Source organism: Artemia sp. Qi Xiang Cuo, chromosome 6 (assembly GCF_049724085.1).
Source record: "Artemia sp. Qi Xiang Cuo chromosome 6, ASM4972408v1, whole genome shotgun sequence".
NCBI classification, from domain to species: Eukaryota; Metazoa; Arthropoda; class Branchiopoda; order Anostraca; family Artemiidae; genus Artemia; species Artemia sp. Qi Xiang Cuo.
In genome coordinates, this window is record NC_142799.1 from 55,437,244 (window position 1) to 55,460,347 (window position 23,104).

The 23,104-nt window shown below is 34.6% G+C and overlaps 1 protein-coding gene across 1 annotated transcript in view; it reads right to left on the reverse strand.

Moving 5' to 3' along the window:
• Window positions 1-15,500: 15,500 nt before the first annotated feature.
• htt (huntingtin) overlaps window positions 15,501-23,104 on the reverse strand; it is a 277,075-nt gene continuing 269,471 nt past the window's right edge. The window contains exons 36-37 of the mRNA XM_089091088.1: window positions 17,698-17,916; window positions 15,501-15,699 (exon numbers count right to left, since the gene is read on the reverse strand). Coding sequence (XP_088947214.1) covers window positions 15,631-15,699; window positions 17,698-17,916 — 288 coding nt within the window. The 3' untranslated portion in view covers window positions 15,501-15,630. The remainder of the gene's footprint in view (window positions 15,700-17,697; window positions 17,917-23,104) is intronic.

Genomic DNA, 23,104 nt, shown 5'->3' on the forward strand with positions numbered 1-23,104 from the left:
CCCGGGGGTAGGCGATGTAAGTTACGCTCTGGGCGCGTATATGGTTCTTATGGAAGGGATGCACGCATAAACTTCAGAGAGGACTCATTTGATTGGAAATGGAAAGTCTTAGTTCACTTCTTAAGAGTCAAAAGAGACCCGAGGGCAACAAGCCAACCCTCTTTCGCTCTTTTTTCCCCAAACCCTTTCGATACAAATTTTGAGATAGCGATTTTTTTTAAATAATTAAAACATCAGATAACACAATTTTCAGGTTTGACGCAACACCGCAGAGCCCGAGGGCAAGTGTTTTAGATTATACCCCAGAGGTGTAAAAGGTTTTTATGAAAGGGTGGTCGAATAAACTTCGAAAGTGGCTTATTTGAATGGAAATCGATTGGAACTCACCTTTTTACGAGTCAAAAGTTAACGGAGGGCATCTACCCCCCCCCTGACACAAACACCCTTTTTTCCCCAAATTTATGAAATAAAAATTTTGAGATAGTCAGTTTGTTTGAAATAGTCCAACGATAAGAGAATAAAAACTTCGTTGTCAACATACCCTCCCCCCAGAGCCACAGGAAGGGTTCTAAATTATGGCGAGTAGCCCCCCTCCCTCCCAACCTTATTTTCCCCAAATGCGTCCAATCGAATTTCTTATATAGCCATTTTGTTCAAGATAGACGAAACATAATATAACAGAAACTCCGGGGATAAAATAGCCCCCCCCCCAGAACCGGGGGCAAGTGTTGTAAAATGTACCCTGGGGGCATATAAGGTTTTTAGGGAAGGGATGGTCGTATAAACTTCGCAAGGGGCTTATTCGATTGTAAATAAGAATTTTTAGAGCCCTTTTCAAGAGTCAAAAGTTATCAGAGGGCAACTAGTCCCCCCCAAGGCCCTTGAGATAGCTATTTTCTTCAAATAGTTTAAAGATCAAATAACAAAACTCCGGGGTCGACACATCCCCCCCCCACGCCTTTTCCCCCAAATACATCCGATAAAAATTTTGAGATAGCCATTTTGTTCAAAATAGTTCAAAGGCCAAATAACTATACTTCCGGGTTTGCTTCCCCCCTTCTAACCCCAGGGAAATTGCTCTGAGTTACGGAACTTAATTATTCTTAGTTTGATGCTTTGTTTACTTTGAAACTTGGATTTAGGGATTTACGTGGTAACTTGGAATTTATTTATTTATTACCCGTCAAAAAAAGGTAAAAAAGACGGAGTATCACTAAAAAAGAAAAAACACACACAAAAAACAAATTACAACACATTACACATAATCGAACAAATTACAAAGACGAGAAACAAAAACTCATTTTTACACTGCACTGCAGGTACGTAAGAAATTTTACATTTTAAACTCCCAAGTACTGAAGAAACATAAGCAATATGATTGATAACTTCAATTCAACTAACCTAACCTACAGCAAAATACTTGATAACTTCAATTCAAAATCAACGGACTCAATCAACTAGTCTAAATATGACAAGAAATGTGCAAATAAAATTAAATGGACAGCGATTTACTACCTTAGCAAACGGTACCAAGGGTGGGAAGAGACTTTCTCGTTGTACCGTTTAATTTGTTCAATTATAGCTGCCGTTGGGTCCGCAATTTTAAAATTTTTAACAAGGTGCGAATTTCTTGTCCACGGCGGGAGCCGCAACAAGAACTTCGCATACTTAAAAAACGCGGATCTGAGCTTTCTTTTCTCTGGCTCGGGAAAAATTCTCCAAAACGGGCTTATATACAGGAAATGGAGAAGGGATACTGCGTTATAAAGTAGAGCCAGAATTAAACGGTTGAAACGGATTTTAGATGAGCAACTACTCTACTGTAAACAAAAGCCAGGCGTTTACGGAGATGATCAATAAGAAGGGAGTGGGTAGTTTTGAGATCCTTTCCAATTGGTAAACCAAGGTAAATAATTTTCGAGACATGGGCTACAGACAGTTCTCCCAGCCTCAGAGACGATACCTCTTCTTGGCGCCAGTTGAACAGAAGAATATCCTAGTTCTGCGGGTTAAATTCAAGACCAATGCGACTGTAATTTGATTGTAGTGTGGAGAAGGGGGTCTCTGTACCTGCGACTGTGCGGCTGGGATTCAGAATCTCATCGGCGTAGGCTATCATTGTAACGTCTATGCCACGAGCTATGCATATTGTCTCGATAGTAGACTGAGGTTCAATAATACAAGTATTAAAAGCACAAGGAGATGTGACTGATCCTTGTCGAGCTCTTGACTGGGACAACATGAAACCTTCGGTAGGAGAGCATCATGTCAGGCGTACATTCAGTAAGGGTTCGACCATGGCCAGGAAGTAGGAGTTCAGCCTGTATGCGGTCGTACATATCTTTAATGGGTATTAGGATGTCCTTTTGTACACCTCTCTTTCCCATATCCAGAATGAGTTGGTCATGGAGAAGTGAGTCGTAGGCATGGCGGACGTCATGTAGACCTATAACAATGGATTCCGTTGATTCATCAGCGTCGATCAAGACTGAAGCCAAAGCAGAAATGGCATGGCCGCAACCAAGACCCCTCTGAAACCCAAACTGGGATGGGGGAGTCCAGCATTTTTCCTGGATTTCATCAATGAACAAAAGTTCGAAGATTTTGCAAAGCGTTGGCGCTACTGTGAATGGTCTGAACGAAGCACATTCCGAAGTACTTTTTCCTTTCTTCGGGACTGGCCTAAGCGACCCAGTACTGAATGCAATGGCTGTAAGTTGTGCAAGCTGGCTATTGTTAATTTGATACTTTGTTTACTTTGATACCTTGTTAACTTTGAGCCTTTCTTTAATTTGATACTTTGGTACTTTGATACTAGTTTCGATAATGTGATGAAAGTACAATGTGAAAAAGAGACGAAAAAAATCTTATTTTCAAATAAGGAGTTTTTTTAAAAACTTGAAACTTTTTGCAATCAAAAAACGAACAAAAACTAATCAAAAAAGCTTTTAAATCAAAATACACTAATTATGAATTTCACAAACAGCAGTGTAAACCAATTGGTTAAAAATCCACTGGTAAAAAAAAAAGTTAGTTAGAATTCTATAGGTTAAAAATTTTTTTGGGTTGTTTGTTTCAGATCCTAAGCTAACAACAAAATATAAATGCTTAGAATTAAAGTCCAAACTTCACAAATGGTGGTCTTATCATATTGTGCTGAAACCCGGTGCCAAATACACACTAGGTTTTAGACTTTTACAATTAGAGAAGGAGGCAAAACCCAAACTCTTGTTCGAAGTCGTTTTTGTTCGTCTTAAGCTTTATTTGCATATACAATTTAAGTTTCAATCGTTTTAAGATTTATTTATTCATTTATATTACTACGTATTGTATATTTGTTTGCTATGATTGTTTATTTAATTTCTGTTCGTTTTGGGTTTTATTTATACTTCAAAGACAAAAAATTTGTGTTTGCTTAAAGCTTGATTGACATCTTCAATTTAAGGTTTACTCGTTTTAAGATTTATTTATTCATCTATATTAGCACCTTCTGTATATTTTTTTTTTTACTAAGGTTGTTTATTTAATCTCTGTTCGTTTTGGGTTTTATTTATTCTTTAATAGTAATTTTTGATTGTTTTGAGTTATTGTAGGTTTCTATTTCTTCTGATCTTAAGTTTAATATGGTCTTTACTTCTCTTTAGAGAATTTCTTTTTCGAAGAGTTTCTTTTAACCAATTTACAATAAACCCAACATTTTGAAATTTGTTCTAATTTCTAGACTACTTTAGAGAAGTTCAAGAAAAAAAAATACATGGTACGTAAGTACCGACAAGTACACGAAAAAGATATTTAAGTATGTGCTTAAAGTACTCTTAAAAATTGTCTTTAAGTATGTATTTAAGTACTTGGAACAGTACTTAAGTATATGTATTTAAGTACCGATCCAACACTGATTAGAGCCTAGGCTATGCAGAATTTAAGTTGTATCAAAATTTAAACTTTAAACGAACAGGAATGAAAGTCAATAATTGGATCTAACATAAAAATAACAGATACCGCTATAAATGAATCCTAAAACGAATAGATTTGGTAAAGATGTCTTTGAAATACAGCATATACCTATAAAGAGAATTGTACATAAGTTTAAAACTGCCAATTTAAACCATATTCGACTAATATTTGAAAATATTTACGCTATATCTGATAAACCGATAATAATCCAAAAACACAGTCTATATAATAATGCATTGGCTTTTATATTCAACTGAAAGCCCGACTAAATGAGTTTCTAAGTCTTAAAAGCATAATGTATCTTTAAAGTGGCGTTACAAAATTTTTTAAGACCAAAAAGCTGCTGTTTTCTCATTGTATCGGCTTTCAATCTAATCAAAAACCTTAAATCACTCAGCGACCAATTCGCTTCAGTGTTTTCAAAATATTTTGAGTTGACTTTAAATGAGCAATTTAACAGCCAACAGAAGCTTATTCAAATAAGCCATTAGAAGTGAATTCTATTTTGCGGAAGGCAATTCGAAGAATCTGAATACAAAATTGCTTATATCTAAAATAGGCTAAGCATCCTTTCTTGAGAGTAAAATCTATTTTTGAATAGGCTTTTAAAAACTCAGTAGCCAGTTAAAAGCTATTAAAGGTCTAACGGATTTACAAATTGTCAATTTAAAGCGAAAAAAAATTTTTTAAGCGAAATTTAAGCGAAAAAAAAAAAAATCAATTTAAAGTCGAAAAAAAATTCAGAACTTAAAAGTCTCAGAAGAACATTTCAGAATCCTCTATCGGAGAATCTAAGTTATCAAAAATCAAATTCGACGAAGCAGATGCAAGCCCCTAAAAGCTAGCTTAAAGTATTATAATTCAATCTCGGCATTGTAGAAGGGTTAAAGGAGCTGCAGGCAGTAGCCCGCAAAGGTAGATGAAACCAGACTATAGAGGAGGAATAGAACTATCATAATGAGGATGTTAACAAGTTTTTCCCCACTGCGTACTCCCAAGAACTAAAGAAGCTGTAAATAAGAAAGTATTCACGGGCTTGAAGTTTACCCAGTTCGTTCCCTACCTTTGTGTGAAGGATTTTCTGGAGTCAAACTTAACCCATTAACGCCCAAGGCAAGACGCAGATGAAATTTCTCCAAGATCTTTACAGGATCGACTACTGGGATTCTAACTTAGGTTTTAGTACAGAAAATAAAATTTAACACTAATCCCAACAGCAGCAGCAACATGATCCCATTTGGGAACTTTGGGCGGGAATGGGATAAAAATTATAAATTCCACTTCATTTATTTTAAAGAAAAGCAAGTGAAAACAGAGCTAAGCATGAAATTGTTCAAAACATTTATGAAGATGAAGACGAACTCCACACTCTTTACACTCCAATCGCGTATTTTTATGCTTGAGTGCTGTGACGAGAGAGTGGCTCACATATTTTGTGGGGAAAATCTTCAAAGTGCCAGAGCTGCCTGGGTTGGAACTCGGCACGTGGAATGTTTCATTGTTTAAAATTCCCTGGACAACCTTCCTAATGAAACCAAGCTGGTTGATTCTTCCGTTTTCATCATCCTCGTGAAGATGACGATAAAACTTCCAGGAAGAAACAAGTAGGCTAGTGTACACAGAAGGTTTTGTCCAAAAGCCCAATACCACTTTCTTCCACGTAGAATTGGCCGATTAGCTGACGGCACATTATCAAGAAGATCCACACCACCCATGCCTTGGTTATAATTTCTGATGAGCCTCGGTTGGCCGACGGTTATATCCTTCCTCTCTGTAGAATAAAAGCTCTTAGCTGGGTGTAGGGGTTCAATAGAATCATTATTAGTGGCAACACAAACGGCCTTGTTGTCGTTTCATTTTACTGCCAAGATTGTTCCTGTCGATTTGTAGTCATAGCAGCCTCTCTCTCGCTTTTCTAGCTTTTTTGAGTCTTCTAAGTTGCATCCTTTTAGTCAGTTTTCTCGCACAGTTCGTGTAGCAAGAAATCCAAGATGTTGAAGGTCAACAAGTAGGTTATAACTAGTAAAGAAATTGTCAGAAAAGAGGTCATGATGGGCTGGTGTTTTTACTACATACAGCAAAGATGTCACAGCTCGTGAACCAAGTGACCCAATAGTTTGCTCGGTAGTGTTTCCGCAGTACATCTGAATTTGAAAGGGAAAGCCGTGACTACATGCAAGTATCCAAGCCTTATATCCAAATCTTATTGGTATGACTCGTATGAACATCTTGCAACTATGCCTCCGGAAAAAGGGGATCATTTGCTGGTCCACTGATAACTTAGAACAAAAAGTCCGAAATTTTTTAATTTTCTTATTTACCAGATCAATCAAAGGCCTGGCTTTGACTGTTTTGTCAGCCGAACTCAGATTCTCATTACCTGCAAAGTTCAAGTACTTCTTAATTTGTTTGAATTTATTTTTGTTCATCGCTTTTCCGACCATGGGAATACAAACATCATCTAATCTGGACCAGTATAATCTCTATGGAAGCTTATGGTATCCTGATAGAAACATGATGGCCACTAAAGAGTCCAAGTCATTGAAATCTATTGTAAATGAAGGGTCGTTTTGCTGTGTCGCATACCACCTTGTTTCATGAATTTTTCGTGCTCAGATATCTCCGTCCTAAAATTCACAAAAAAATTCATCTTCAGATTTTCCTAGGAGTTCCACCAGCTTGTTGTCTAGTTTTGGGATATTGATCAATAAGTCCTGCCTTTTGATTTTTCTTCCATTTAGGAGCAGAGACATGGGCTTATGTAGTCGTTTTATTTGCAGGCTTTCTTTCCCTTTTCCTTGTCATGAGGCTTAAAGAAACGTCTTCCTCTGAACTAGAAAGATTAACTCCAGCTTGCTTAGCGTTTGAACCTCCTACTTGGGCTTCGAAATTACCAGCGATAACAGGTGGCAAACCTTCCAGGTTTTGAAGATCGTCCTCATTCCCTTTCTCCTCGTCACTAACAGGGCTGGGTTGGGCGGAATCACAGCAACATCAAAATTTTTTTTTACAGAGAGACAGGTTGTTTTCTTCATCTAGAAAGAAACGTGTCTTCAATGTCGTACCAAGGGTAAGTTCCTAAACATCACTAAATAAGTTGCTAGACTGCACTTTAACTCCTATAACCAGCATCCAGAACTTATAAATTACAAAATATGAACACTCCAAAGCCGAACAGCAGTGCAGGTAGACAGGTTCTGACCAGTGTCCCCATTTGGGAACAAAAAGTAGTAGCGCTAACTAGTACTATCAAAACTACTTCTTCTCTGTCGCTTCGTTCCATAGAAATGAAAAATGAGATCAGAGCTACCTAAAAACCAAAAGTCCTTTACCATTCTTTTTATTTTTGATGACGAAAACACGTCCCTTACAAGCCTTACTAAAACAGAAAAAATTGATCTTTTTTGACAAAACACAAAAACAATACTTACATTAGAATACTGGAGATGAGAAAAATTGTGTTAACACTTTAACTATTGGGAAAAACTATGGTGAGCAAAATTCACTCTTCTACGAACTATACAACCAGAAAACAAAAATCTAGACTTGTCTGTTCCCAATTGGGAACATTGGTCGTTAATGGGTTAAAGATTTTACCCAGAATTCTTAACCCAAAGATCCCACTTGTTTCGATTTACAGAAAACCACACCTATTTAGTAGATTCCGCATAGCTTTTTACCAGCATTTTTTCGGAAAAACCCAAATCTATTTTGCGTTGGAATTCTCTAAAGCATATGATAGAACGTATGTAAGGATTGAGTGGATAGCCAGCTGTCGAAAATACACTGCAAACACTTAGCTAGACATAGCTAGCTAGTTTTAGCTAGACATATGCCACTTAAGTTTTTATTTTCAAACAGTTCGGGGTAAGGAACTGCAAATAAGAATCAACGCGGCTCAATAGTAACCAAAATCATAAAAAATGAAATTTTGGCATCAATAGATATATCAAAGTCATCGGCCTTTTATGCTGATTCCAAATATATAAGTTTCATCAAGTTTAGTCTTACCCATCAAAAGTTAAAAGCCTGAAAAAAATGCCTTATTTTCGAAAAAAAAAGAGAAACACCCCCTATAAGTGATAGAATCTTAATGAAAATGAAACCAACAGATTCACCGTAATAGAAAACCCTACTGTAGATGTTCTATTTTTTTGCCAAAAGAAAGATCACGGATGCGTGTTTATTTGTTTTTTTTCCAGGGGTGATCGTATCGATCCAGTAGTCCTAGACTATCGTGAAAGGGCTCATTCAAACAGAAATTAAGAGCTCTAGTGTCAATTTTTAAGTGACAAAAAATTGGAGGGCAACTTGGCCGTGTGTTTGTGTGTGTGTGTGTGTTTTGTGCGTGTTTGTGTCTGTGTTTGGGTGTGTGTGTTTGTGTGTGACATTCTGAAGATGTTTCAAAGTTCTTTTTAGATTTTTTTTTTGTTGAAATGTAAGAGTTGGAATATTTCAGTAGTGTTTTGTCGTGGTTTACCTTGTGACTGTTACATTCTCTTGATGCTTCAAACTTCATTTTTGATTTTTTTTTTTGTTGAAGTGTAAGAGTTTAAATATTTCAGTAGTGTTTTGTCGTGGTTTACCTTGTCACTCTTACATTATGAAGATGTTTCAAAATTCATTTTGGATTTTTTTCGTTGAAATGCAAGAGTTGGAATAGTGTTTTAATAGTCGTGTTTACAACAGTGTTTTGAATCTGTTGTCGTTTTTTACAACATCGTTTGAAACACTATTAAACACAATAGTGTTTTGTCGTGGTTTACCTTGTCTCGGTTTCATTCTTAAGATGTTTCAAAGTTCATTTTGGATTTTTTTCATTGAAATGTCAGAGTTGGAATATTTCAGTAGTGTTCTGTCATGGTTTACCTTGTCACTGTTAAACTCTCTTGATGTTTCAAAGTTCATTTTGGATTTTTTTTTCATTGAAATATAAGAGTTGGAATATTTCAGTAGTGTTTTGTTATGGTTTACCTTGTCACTGTTAGATTATCTTGATGTTTCAAAGTTCAATTTGGATGTTTTTTTTCATTGAAATGTAAGAGTTTGTACATTTCATGAGTGTTCCGTCGTGGTTTACCTTGTTATTGATACAGGCTGAAGATGTTTCAAAGTTTATTTTGTACTTTTGTCGTCGTAATCTAATAGCTGCAGTATTTCAGGTGTAATTCATCATGTTTTTCCTTGCCAATCTTAGATTTTCAAAATGTTTCAAAGTTATGTTAGGATTTTTTTCGTTACAATATAATAGTTGCTATACTACAGTAGTGTTTTTTTGTGGTTTACCTCGTCACTGTTAAACTCTCTTGATGTTTCAAAGATCATTTTGGATTTTTTTTTCATTGAAATAAAAGAGTTGGAATCTTTCAGTAGTGTTTTGTCGTGGTTTACCTTGTCACTATTACATTCTCTTGATGTTTCAAAGTTCAATTTGGATTTTTTTTCGTTGAAATGTAAGAGCTGGAATATTTCAGTAGTGTTTTGTCGTGGTTTACCTTGTCACAGTTACATTCTGAAGATGTTTCAAAGTTCCTTTTGGTTTTTTCTCTTCGTGAAACATTTAAACTGATTTTTCTCCTCATGAAACTGCTAGCAAAATAGCGCACAAAAATATTCTGATCTACTTGATCAAAAAAAAAAAAATAATGACCAGCATACACATTTTATTTTATTTCTTATTTCAAAGATATTAATATATGTAAAAAGAAAATTGAAAAAAATATATCATGTTCAAAAAAAAGTGGGGGGGGGGGGTCGGAGGGAGGGGGGTTGGAGGGGGGGGTTATCAGGGGGTTTGGGAGGGGGGTTAGGGACAGGAGTTGGGGGGGCAAAAAATTGGGGGAAGGGGTCCTTGTGGTTGGGGTAGGGGACCTTACAACACTGTTCAAAAGGTAGTTGCGCGTTATACCGAGCACAGATGAGAATTACTCGAATAAAAAAAAAATATGTATCTTTGAATTGGAACTAGCAGTACATCAGATGGTTTTCCACTATCATTTTTGTCAACGCTTCTAATCATACCATAATGAAAAATCATGTCCAGCATTAAAACATCCATAACAGTTCGAATAACTCATCGTCAGAGCTTTTATACCCGTGTTCAAGGTCAAACATAAAAAAAACACGCCTAAATATATTGCTTAACAGACAGAATTTCATAACTTCATACCAGGAAAAGAATCACCATACCATGAAAACAGCCATGACTTTTAACAGAAAACATGGAATTTAATAACAAAAGCATTGTTTCGTGAACAACACGAATTTTCATGGTAGGCTGATTCTAATTAGAACATAAAAAACCAACCACAGATATGAATTTTTAGACGTGGTAATTTTTTTATGATACATGTTAATGCCCTGTTGGAATGACTATCCCATTGAATGGTATGTTTACTGCCCGCCTGTATATATTAATATAAAAAAGGGTACTGTCTGCTACCTCTAATTGACACTGTAATGTCCTATTACCCCTCTCTCTTTAATTGATACAGTAATGTCCTATTACCCCTCTCTCTTTAATTGACACAGTAATGTCCCATTACCCCTCTCTCTTTAATTGACACAGTAATGTCTTATTACCCCGCTCTCTTTAATTGACCCAGTAATGTTCTATCACCCCTCTCTCTTTAATTGACACAGTAATGTCCTATTACCCCTCTCTCTTATATTACTACAGTAATCTCCCACCTACCCTCTCTCTTATATTACTACAGTAATCTCCCACCTGCCCTCTCTCTTATATTACTACAGTAATCTCCCACCTGCCCTCTCTCTTGTATTATAGCTACACTACTCATGTGTTTAAAGCGAAGAAACAGCATAAGTTGCTTGTAGCTGAAACCATGCTAAACGTAAGCGCAACCTTATGAGCGAGTCAAGAGATAATTTTGGAAATCATACTGTGTGGTCCGACCTCTTTTTTTATTCATTTTTTTTTTATATTTAGTATGCATTTGGTGTGTTCCCCGTTTGCTCTTCTTCCTCTGTTTTCTTAAGTATTGTTTTTTTTTTCATTTATGTGAAAAAACACAGAATCTGATCAAGATAATTTAGTCTTCAGGATTATTTATTGAGAGGTATTGCCGGTGACGATGATATACTGATTGTTGAGCTAAAGCATATGAGTATGTGTGATTATTTTCGGTTGTCGTAAGTTTGGGATTATGTTCTTAGAATATCCACGTGACTACGAGGTACCTGGATATTTTAGAATTAATTAAGCAGTTTCTTCTTCTTTTGATATTATAGAATTATGTGAAACATTTCTCAGTTCAAACCAGTCTCTCTGTCTGTATTCATTTCCAGGTTATGATCTTAGTGTCAAGAATTGATTGGTGATGGGTCGTGGTGCCCTTCTTTAAGAAGAATGGGTTGAAATGGATGATCTTAGTATATGGATTGAAGGTAAGGTTGAATTTTTTTTTCAATTAGAAGGGGAAAAAGAATATAGTTAGTATAATGTATATGCCGCCCAGTGCTCAACTAGATGCTTTCGTGGGAGGAATCAGTCAGCTGATTTTGAATGTGCCGTCTGGAGCTAGTCATATTGTTATGGGTGATTTTAACTTTAACCTGCTTGACTTTTCTAGTCATAATGTTGATTTTTTTAAATCAAATGATCATTACCTGATTGTGAGTGTACCAACAAGAATTACTGGACAAAGCGTAACCCTAATTGATAATATTTTCGTTCGTTCTATTGATTTGAGGCTTTGTTATGCTGATATTGTGGCTTTTCCTGGTTCTGACCATTTTCCATTGGTGAGTATTATGAAGTCACACTTGCACAGACCAAATGAAAAGAAAATAAAGACACGGTTAATCAAAAAGAAAATCTTCAAAAATTTGTAAAGGAAGTTAGTGTTATCGATTTGTTTTCTGAAGAAAAATCCCCTACGAGAGCACTTGATAATCTAATATCTGTTATTTTACCCATTTATGATAGTCACATTAAGATAATGGAAGCGAAAAAACAGGAGCCCCGTAAGCCATGGATAACAAGTGAAATACTGGAAGAAAGAAAGCGAAGGATAGGGCTTTATCAAAGTTATCTAGAAGATAAAAGCGATGATTTGTATGAATTGTAAACAAAAAACAGCATAATTTAGTGAACAAATTCCGTCGGAAAGCAATGACCAAATATTACGGTAGTACGTTTTCAAATAGTAAAGGAAATATGAAAGAAAAATGGAAACTGACAAAAGAAGTGACCGGTAGGAATGCTGATATTGGAGGGGATGAAATATAACTTGAGGGGTTTGCGCTGGAAGATAAGTCTGGAATTGTGAATAAGTTTGGTAATTTTTTTCTCTAATATTGGTTGTAAGCAGAAAACAGTGTAAAAGATAGATGTCAACAGGTTCAGGAAACTATCATTTGTGATAATAGAGGTGGGAGATTGGAATTAGCCTTTGATTCTGTACAAGCGATGAACTGCTTAAATAATAAAATCTTTGGAATCAAATTCTGCGGGGATGGACAGCTTATCTCTTCGAGCGTTTAAGGCAATAATTCATTATATTCTATCGTGTCTGCTTTTTATTATAAATTTGTCACGTGGAAAGGGCAGTTTTCCTGATCAGCTAAGAATTGCGAAAGTGATACCGCTTCATAAGGATGGCCCTAAAAAGGGAATTGAGGATTGCAGACCGATTTCTATTATTCCATTGTTTTCCAAATTATTAGACAAAGTTGTTTATCAACGTTTATAGTTTCTTACAGGCTAATAGTTTAATGAGTGAGACCCAAATCGAATTTCGTCAAGGACACTCGAGGACGAATACTTTGCAACAGCTTGTGGAATCAGTAATATGGATAGAGGAAGAACCACCTTTGTGTGTATTTATAGATATTGGCAAAGCATTTGATATAGTTGATTTTGAAACGCTATTAAGTCGGAGGGAATCGTGAAATACCAGTGGAAAAGTGCTTAAAGTGCTTTGAAAGCTATCTCACAGGGAGATCTCTCAAAGTAGTGTTGAGTGATGTGACCTCAGCAGCATTTCTAGTGAGGATTGGGGTACCATAAGGGTCAGTGTTAGGTCCTGTGGAGGAGCTGGTTAGACAACCGAATCTTGCATTGGAAATGCTGGAGATTTTTACTTCATTAAGTGTATTGTATGTAAATGTGCTCAAGATATTTTTTAATGATGTTCTGAATAGTTGGTACACGGATGGATATGTCTAGCCTCGTAAATGTATGCGGTAAGCCAGTTGAGTATTGATGATTGATGGAGAATGGATTTGTTATTATTTTTATTTATCCATTTGTATTTCTATTTGGGTCATTTTCATTTTTGTTATTTCTATTTGTTTATTATTCTATATTACATTTTTATTGTTATTTGATTAAATAATTAATTTAATAGGTCAGCATTTACATGGACTTTCGCACGAAAGCAAACCCTCATAGTTTTTTCGGTATTGGTGCATTATATGGGCACTTCTAAAAAGTCAAGTTTGGTTCATGCTAATAAAATAAGATAAAAAAAGGGTGAATATATAATAGTTTATAAAAAAATTTGGCCTTTATATTTGCACATTAGGGGGTGGGGAGGAGAGTGGAGGGTAAGGCATAGCATATATTAAATACGTAACCTAACCTAACCTAGGTACCTTCTCCACCCATAAAACTCAAAAAACAACAGTTTAAATATCGGAAAAGCAATGAAAACCACGCTTTGCATTGCATTTCTGTAATGCGGTCTGGCGGGTTTTAAACCCGTCCAGTTAAAATATGGCTTATGTTATACGGCTTATATAACCCGTTTTAACCCGGGCAATTAACCCGTCTAGCAGGTTTTTCGTGACTGGTTTACTTGTACAATGCATAAAAGTGACCATAACGCACCAGTACCGGTTTTTCTTCGGTGCAAAAGTGTTGTTTATTTTATTTCATTATTTGTGAACTTTAAAGTGAAAAGTTGAGAGAAAATAAATAAAATTTGAAGTTGTTTGTGTCTGTAATTCTCCTAAATAGTTTTCAGCCATGGTTATTACACTGGTGCAATTTTTTATTCGATCAGAAACCATTTGTTGAGTTTTAGGTTATTTTTCGAAATTTCCTCAAATTTGTTTTCACAAACAACTTTTATCATTAACACTAACCATAATAAAAGTAATCATATCTGAATGAGCTTTCAATGGCAATTCTTCCTCACTTGTCAGTTTTTTTTAAACGTGGTTTAGATTCTAATCTTACTAGTAATAGTATATCTAATCTTACTAAAGGAATAATAATTGTATATATGTATATTTACCTGACATTTTTCTCTCTCGAAAAGGCACTATCCTTTTGTCTGAACATTGGTTTTCCGGTAGACCTATTTTTTTCGGTGTACCTGTGTACCTATCATTTTTCTTTGTCAAAAAAGAATCTAGATTGTTCGCAACCTTGAAAAATTTGTTTAGGGCCTTAATTATGAAAAACATTTTTCATACGAATAACGTCACAGGAAGCATTCGCAAAGCATAACCTGACGCTGGGAAATGGAAGTCTTCAAAGAAATGACTTAAATAAAATCGAATTACCTAAATATACAAATTCTAGTGGTAATTTTTGAAGATATGGTAATTAAACCACTAGAATTACCTGGTAATTTAATCGAAGAGGTAGTTAAAAACCACCTTGCAAGTCAAAAATAAACGATATAATGAAGGAACGTGTTATTCTCGTGCCGCTGAACAAAGAAGTCGGTAATATTAATTCTGAGATTGTCTTCTATCTATCAGGAGAATATAATTCGTAAAAAAGTCATGATTCTGTTAAGGACGAACTGAAAGTAGGTATTGAATTCAGGCCCAAATTTATTAATTCGATTGAAACTGCTGATTTGCTACCCATGAATTAAAATTAAAGAAAAATACAAAAAATATGCTAATGCGTCATCTAGATATTTTGGAGGGTATGTGCAATTGAACACGCCTCATTGTCACCGAGTTATTTAGCAACGTAGTTAAAGCAAATATAATTACTGGGGAAATCGTTGAACAAGAAGTACACATTCCTCGATTTACGCTCGATTCCAGCAAAGGTGAATTGAGATGCAGAATACAAAGACATCAAATTGTGTTTCGACCAGCGTTTGCGATGCCCATGCATAAACCTCAAGGGCAAATGTTTGAATTTTCTGGTATCAACCTTCGTACACTTTTCTTTAATCACGGTATGTTGTAGGTACGATTTTCCCATGTTAAACAACAAAATAGTTATGAAAGTTCTGTTTCCACCTGAAAACGAACGTCAACCGTATAACGTTGTGTGGAAAGATGCATTGAAAGTTCCTGATAAATCTCTATAAGTCTTGATCGCAACACCGACGACGGTTACCTTGACAACATCAATTTTCATGTCTCAGCCGGATAAAATAAAATTAAGTTATAGTTATTTAGACAAAAATATAAAAAAAAATATATTTCTTTTCACCGAGCGAAGCTTGGTCTCCTTGCACTTCACACTAACAATAGCACTATACTTAATGAATAATACTGTCAAACTCTACTAAAATAAATATTTAAACAAACAAGTGACCAAAAAGGCTTGAATATTTTTTATATTAAAAAGAGCGTCCTGACTCTAGAGAGTCTAAATAGTCATCACCTCAGATTTCATTAGATAGAAATAGAGGTAATCACAACAAAAGGATATAGCATAAAACTAAATTAACTTCAGCTTCAAATTTTAATAGCATTCAACTTCTTATCCACAATATCTTTCAATCGTTTGGCTTGATCTTTACTAATCTGAAAATAAAAAACAGAAATAATTAGCACTCAATATTGAACAAATTAGACTAATTTTTTAGACTGGCGAAAAACTATTTAAAGTTGAGCGAATCTGATTGGCTGTTAACATCGTATTTTATTTATTTATTTTTTAATTTACCAGACAGGTTTTCCTAGGGAAACTAATCCCACAAAATGAATACGTAGGACCGTTCAAAAATATATAAATAATAAGTATATAAATATATAAAACTGTTGCTTCCATTAGATACAAAGAATAAAGTTGATAACGCCGGATTAAGTAAAAATCAAATAAAAATAAAAATAAAAAGAAAAGAAGATAAGATTTTCGAGGTCCAATGATATCGCAGAGGGTGTTGAATCAATATTTCAGTTGCTGGGTCTTTCTTGTAGGGGCAGGACACAAGCTCGTTATTCAGCCTTGCAGCAGCTGGAAGCAGAATATCAACCAACCGACTAGTGCAGTGGCAATAAAAATAACAACAATAACACAACTTAACACTAGGATTTAAGGCAAGGTAACAACAACAACAATAATTTTATATTTACACATTAGGATGTCATTTAGTCCTAACTCATTATACTTACTAACTAGAAGATAAAAAAAAACTTTATTTTGATTTCTGAATATCTTCAATGATGTCAGTAACGATTTTTTAAAGTTATAGCAAAATTTGTGGAACAGGTGATTATTTCATTTTTTTTTCAACTAACAGTTACTATTTACCTAACAGTTACCTAACATAGATTGGCTTTAGAGCGATTCATTATTACCTCTCATGTTTATTACTTGGAACTTAAAAGCTAAAAATTTCCCCGAATGGCAGCTAACTAACTTTGAGAAGGATGGTATCGAACCTGACCTTCATTTAATCGAACATTTTTGCCAACCATGCTGCCGATCTCTTCAGACAACTCAAATTCCGGTAAAAAAAAGCTTTTAAATTAGCTTCTAAAATCCAAGTAAGGTCCATGAGACTTTAAGGATCTTTTAAGATCCATGAGAGGTGATAATGAAGCACTCTGATTTAATTTTTTCGGAAAATTCTTTTTGTAAAGGAATTTTCGAAAGCATACAATCTGTATGAATGTGCCAAAAGACTAGACATTCTCGCCTTTTGTGAAAAATAGCAATGACAGGAGGAATAACCGTAAAGACAGGAATAACATGAATAACAGTAATGACAGGAATAACAGTAAATAAACAATAACAGTAATGACAGGAAACTTTACCAGTCCAAAAAAAAAAAAATAAAAAAATAATATGGCTGTTTAAAAACAGGAGACTTTCTCTCAAAATGGTTGCGTTTCCCATAAGCCTCCTTAATATACTTCGTTATAGCCGTTGAATCGCAATGACGGTTAAACTTGCGGGAAAGAAAAAAACTAACAAAACCTCAAAACCGTTACTTCTTGTGCAATATTGCAGCTGTATGAACAGGATATCAAAACTTTAGGCCATATAATAAAGTTCCAGCCCAAGGTGTTTCCAAGTTTAGGACCTAGGCTTGAAGACGCGAAAAAATAATTTTGATGGGAAAATCTTGATATTCAAAGTACTTCTGCAAGAGGAAAAAGAAGTAAATACGTAAATACGGCAAATCTTTGATTAATTACAATTTTTTAGACAAATTCATAGGCCCTAATTCTAAAAAGCTTTTATTTATTTTATTTTTTAGCATTACAGGTTCGTAGGCTGGAAATATCCATAAAAATGTAAGTGAAAAATTCACTAAGGTAAACTAAACCCCAAGTTAAAGTATAAGTGGAGATCATTCCCTGAGGCACATCAATGGGAGAATTGGTCAATGTCCCCTAGACTTAGAAAATATATTTTTGGTACTTTTGCAATAAAATCGAAAAAAACAAATGCTCCCCTCCTCCCAGATTTAATTGTTTTGTTTGGCTTTAGGCTTATTTTTCAAAACTGTTACAGCATTTCAACTCAATTAGGCAAGAAACTTGAGTAAAAAAAAAAAAGAAGCAGTATCTTACTTGAGAACAGAAATTATTGAATACTAAATAAAATATATCATCACAGTCCTCGGGTAGCGAGCCAATATTCAAATTCCTTATTAAATCATCCGTCGAAGCAAGTATAAAAATACAAGTAATGTACCAAAGTGATTTTCTGGCAAATAAACTTTCTGCGCCAAGAGTAACCCAATTGGAGATTTTTTCTGCTTGCCCACTTACCCTGGCATAACAAAATACCTAAAAAGAAAAACAAAAACATATTTGATTTTATTTTAATTAGTGACTTTGCGAATACCAAGATTTATCTAGTCCTCATTTGAACCAATCAGATTGAGTTTTTAGAGATTTCGAATAAGATATACCCACCAGAGTTAAATCTGGAACCCAACGATGGGAAAGGCAATTATAACCATTTTCTAGATTTAGATATTAATGTTACACCTAATAATACATTAGTTTTTAAAATATATAATAAAACAGATTATTTTAATATTGGAATAGTTAATTTCCCATTTCCTAAAAGTAATATTAATTCAAATATAATATATTCATCGTATTTTTCCCAACTATTTAGATATGCGAGAACTTGTATTAAATACATTGATTTTAATTCTTAAACCACATTGGCCTGACATCACATAAAGAAAGAAAAATAAGCAAAAATGGGGTTTTTATAGGTCAAATGAAAATACTGAAAAAACACAACAAAGCGAATATTTCGAGAGGACAGACGCCTCTCTTCTTCAGCGTGTAACAATGTAATGTATCCACGGAAAGTGCCGAAAAAAAAAAAAAAAAAAAAAACAAACGTGGAAAGTCAATGTTAAAAGAACCAAAAAACCAAAGAAAAAACCAAAAAATTAAAATAAGAATAAAATTCAATAAAAGTCAAAAATTAAAAGAATTAAAACCAAATACCTAACAACCATAAAAGCAAGTTATTTGCCAATATCCGCGATTTGCACAAAATCCAAAAAATTATGAACTGCCATCAACGGATACTAGCGAACAACTGAGAAAGAAAAGAAAACAATTCATTCACTCAAAAACAAAACGGACCAGCAATTAAATAATGCAAGAAATGCATTAATTAAAATCCGAAATCAGATGACATGGTTCTCCAACTTATCCAACTATAAAAAACCCCATTTTTGCTCGTTTTTCTTTCTTTATGTGACATTGATTTTAAAAGTAGAAGTCAAACACTTAGCCATAAATTAATTGTAAGAGAATTTTCCGCCAAAAAAAAACTTGCTTGGCAATTTAAAAGACTTAGTTTTCAATATAATCAACTTTTAAATAAGTATAATAAAAATTATCAAGACATTTTGAACGATCTTTTGAGGCAGCTAGTGGGGTGTATTTTTTATCTTCCCTTTATATTTTTTTTAATTTAGAGTTGGTTTCGACACAAGCAGGTGCCTAGTTACAGAGGATAGGCTGAAATTAGTTCTTAGAAGTAGGGCTTGAAAGTGAATGAGTTTTTGTAGACAGTTGTGGTTATGCAATGATGGGAGGTAAACTGGCTGAATTGTTATTCTTTCAGAGTTGGGTAGTTTTTACTTTGAATCAGTTCTAGGTGAACGGTGGTGCAGGAAACTTTAAAATTTTTGGGGGTGTATTTTTGTATTTTTGGGTATTGTATTGTTCGTAGATATTCCACAGGTGACACTACATAGGGGCATGCCATATGGTTCTATGACAGGCGTGCTCATTTTCCTGAGTAGGAAATTTTAAGCGCCGAAACCTGTATAGGCAAGTGAGTTTTCCTCTGGGGAGCCTTGATATGTGGTGATTATTGGGGAATATTAAATTTTGTAGACTTAAGGTGCTATGGCTTGGTTTTGGGACAATGATTTACACTTATTAATGCTGAATTTGCTCTATTCTGGACTTGATTTTTGGATATTGGGTTGGATGTACTGTTTTGTCCTAGGTGATTCGATGGATGAGTAAGGTCTAAACTTTGTTCAAGTGCTCATTTATCTCAGTTACTAAAATAGGATTTTTTTTTTATTTATTTTTTTTTTTTTTTTTACCAAGTTATACACTATAATGATATTAACCCCCGGAAACTCAGCAATTCAAAATTTTATTTCACTGTAAGTTTTTTATCTTTTAACACTATAAATAAAAAGGAATTATAACATAATTTTTTATTTCTAGGAAACTCAGCAATTCAAAATTTTGTTTCGCTGTAATCTTTTTTATTTTGAATATCATAAATATAAACAAATATTATACTATAATTTAATTTCAGTTTCATTTGTTGGGTTTCAATTATTCTCTAATAGTAGTGTCTTGTCATTTTGAGTTTGGATTATTATAGGAATTTATTTCAGCTGGTCTTAAGTTTAATATGGTTTTTTACCTTTTATTTGGAAAACTTCTTTTTCGGAAAATGTTTTTTTTAAAACTAATTTTTGTTCGTTTTTGATTGCCAAAGTTTATTATTGGTTAATATACTGAATATTTCTCAAGTTTTCACCTCTTTGGTATAAAAATCAAAATATTTGACTGTAAGTTATTAGTTCAAGTCAGAGTATTTTAATTTATTTCAGCAATTCGTCAATGTTTCAACTTAACTTCCATCACCCGTGACTGAGGTATTACAGGTAGGCCCTTTTGATAACCGGGATGAACACAGTGGCTTTTGATCAACTTCGACAACCCCCTCAATATTCTCTAAGAGTTTCCACTTTATACCCTTAAATGTCCTGAGATATTGCACTTATTGCACGGGCCATTTTGACAAGTTGGATTTACATAGTATCGTTTCATTTAGTTCAATATTTTCTGAAAGATTCAACTATATACCATTAGCCTATCCTGAGATATTGCCAATACGCTCATTTGAAAATTGGGATGCACATAATTGTATTTTGCTTAAGTTCAATGTCCCCCTCAACTTTCTTCGAAAGTTTCAACTTAATATCCTTAACTATTCCTAAGATATTGCCATTTTTACAACCAGAATGCCGATAGTGTCTTTTGATTTAGTTTAGCATCCGACATTTTCTAAGAGTTTCAAGTTAATAGCTGTTCCTAACATATTGCAGCTACGCCAATTAACAACTTGATGGTCTTATCTAACTGTTCTCGAAATATTGAATATAAACCGTTTTGACAACTTTGATGCATATAGTGCATTTTGATACTGTTTAACATCACCATTAGCACTCCATGAAAATTTCAACTTAGTACTCATAGCCACTCATGAGGTACTCCCAGTTACGCCCTTTTGACAGCTTAGGTACACCCAGTGTCTTTTGATTTAGTACAACATCCCCCTCATTTTTCACTGAAATTTTCAACTAAACAGATTTGGCCATTCGTAAGATAAGCCCTTTCAGCAACTTGATAAGCCCTGTAGATAAGCCCTTTCAGCAACTTGAATGCATTATAACATTTTGACAAGCAGGATGTAGTTAAATTCTTTAGATTTAGTTTAGTAATTATAGTTGTAATAGTAGAAATTGCAATACTAATAGTAGTAGTTAAAGTTGCAAGCAATATCAGTCGAAGTCAAGAGTTCTCCCTGTCGTATTCGTAGTCATAACTAGTTGTAGTATTAGGTAGTCATAGTTGCAAGTCGTCACGGTGGCAAGTTCTCAGAGTCACAAATAGTTGCAGTCGTAAGAAGTCGGAGTTGCAAATACTCACACTCACAATTAAAAGTAGCCTTAGTAGCAGTCACAGTAACAAGTAGTTGTATTCGCTAATATTCACAGTCACAAACAGTAATAGTCGAAAATACTAAAAGTTGCAAGTAGTCAAACTATCAGATAAAATTATTCACTGTCGCAATCACAAATAGTGGCAGTAGCCATCGCAAGTGGTCGCAGCCACAAGTACTCACACTTCCAAGTTGTCCCAAGTAGTCGAAGTCGTAGTTGCAAATAGTCACCGTCACAAGTAGTTACAGCTCCAGTCTTAGTAGTACTAGCAGCAGTGGTCATATACGATTCGAGCTAATAAACTTAGCCACTCCTAAGATATTGCAGATATGCCCTTCTAATAACATGGATGCACATAGTGTCTTTTGACTTAGTTTAAAATCCCTTTAAAAACTCCCTGAAGTGTTTGATAAGTGAATTATAAGTGTTATAATATCAGTGTTAAGGGGGACATCAAAAACGGCAAGAGGAGAGGATTGTTGCCCTACAATCCCACTTCAACATTCCCTTTAAAATTCACTGGAAGTTTTCAACTTAATACCCCTAGTCGTTCGTTAGATATTGATGTTGCACCCTTTTGCCAAACATTCTGCACAAAGTGTGTTTGATTTTGTTCAACACACCACTCAAAACTTTCTGAAAGTTTCACCTTAATACCCTATGCCTTTTTAGAGACTCAGGATAAAACATGCCCCCTTTCCCAATAACCAGCATTATTTAAAAACAATAGGCCACTTGCATAGCTTACAAAGTTTGCCTTGGGGGCTGTGGAGGGTTACGTCATAGTTTTTGACCTTTAGACTATTTTGAACATAAATGGCCATTTCAAAATTTTGATCAGGTTTCTTGGGAGGGGGAAGGGCACTAAAAGTCATGGGAGAGAAGGGGGGTGGTTGTCCTTCGACCACTTTTCAACATCCTCCTCAACATGCTTTGAAAGTTTTATTTCTTCAAAGTTTCACTTTAATACACTAGGCTTTTTTAAAGAAGCAGGATCAAACATGCCCCTTTTCTGAAAAATATTGCAGATATTCTCTTTTGACATCCAGCATGCATAGTTTATTTTGATTGTGTTGGGTATCTATCTCAACATTTCCTGATTGATTTATAATCAGCGCTAAATAAGTCTTAAGTATTAGTAAAATCTCAGCGTAAATAGGACAGTATCAACATTTATACTTGATTGTGCTCAGTGGGGACGGGGCACCTCCCCCCCTCCGTAACGTAGTCTAAATTAGTGTAATTTACTTAATAACGCAAGTTTGCGTTAAATAAACTTGCTCCTAACACAAGTTTATCGGATCAACCTATTTTGCGTCCCCCCCCCCTAAAAAAATCCTGGATCCGGCCCTGATTGTGCTAGTTTTGCAAATAAAAATATCTTCTTTTTTTGTTCAATACAAATATTTCCAACATAACATTATGATGGGAGCATTAGAGCCTCTAGACTATTAATGCCAAATCTGACTTCGAATGCTAAAATCTCAGATGCCCAACAAGGATCCTTCTTTTCACAATTAAAATGAAACAAGAATATATAAAAAAACCGGGTGAAATTTTTAATAATACAGTAAATATTAACCATTTATGCAAAATTAATCGGCTTAACATCCGAAAAAACTTATCAACGGGAAAAAGGAAAAGATAGTAAAAGAAAAAAAATAGCTTAAACATAAGAAAATATACCTAAAACCAAATATACACAAAACGAAAAACACAAAAACCGAAAAGGTGAGTTATTTTTCGAT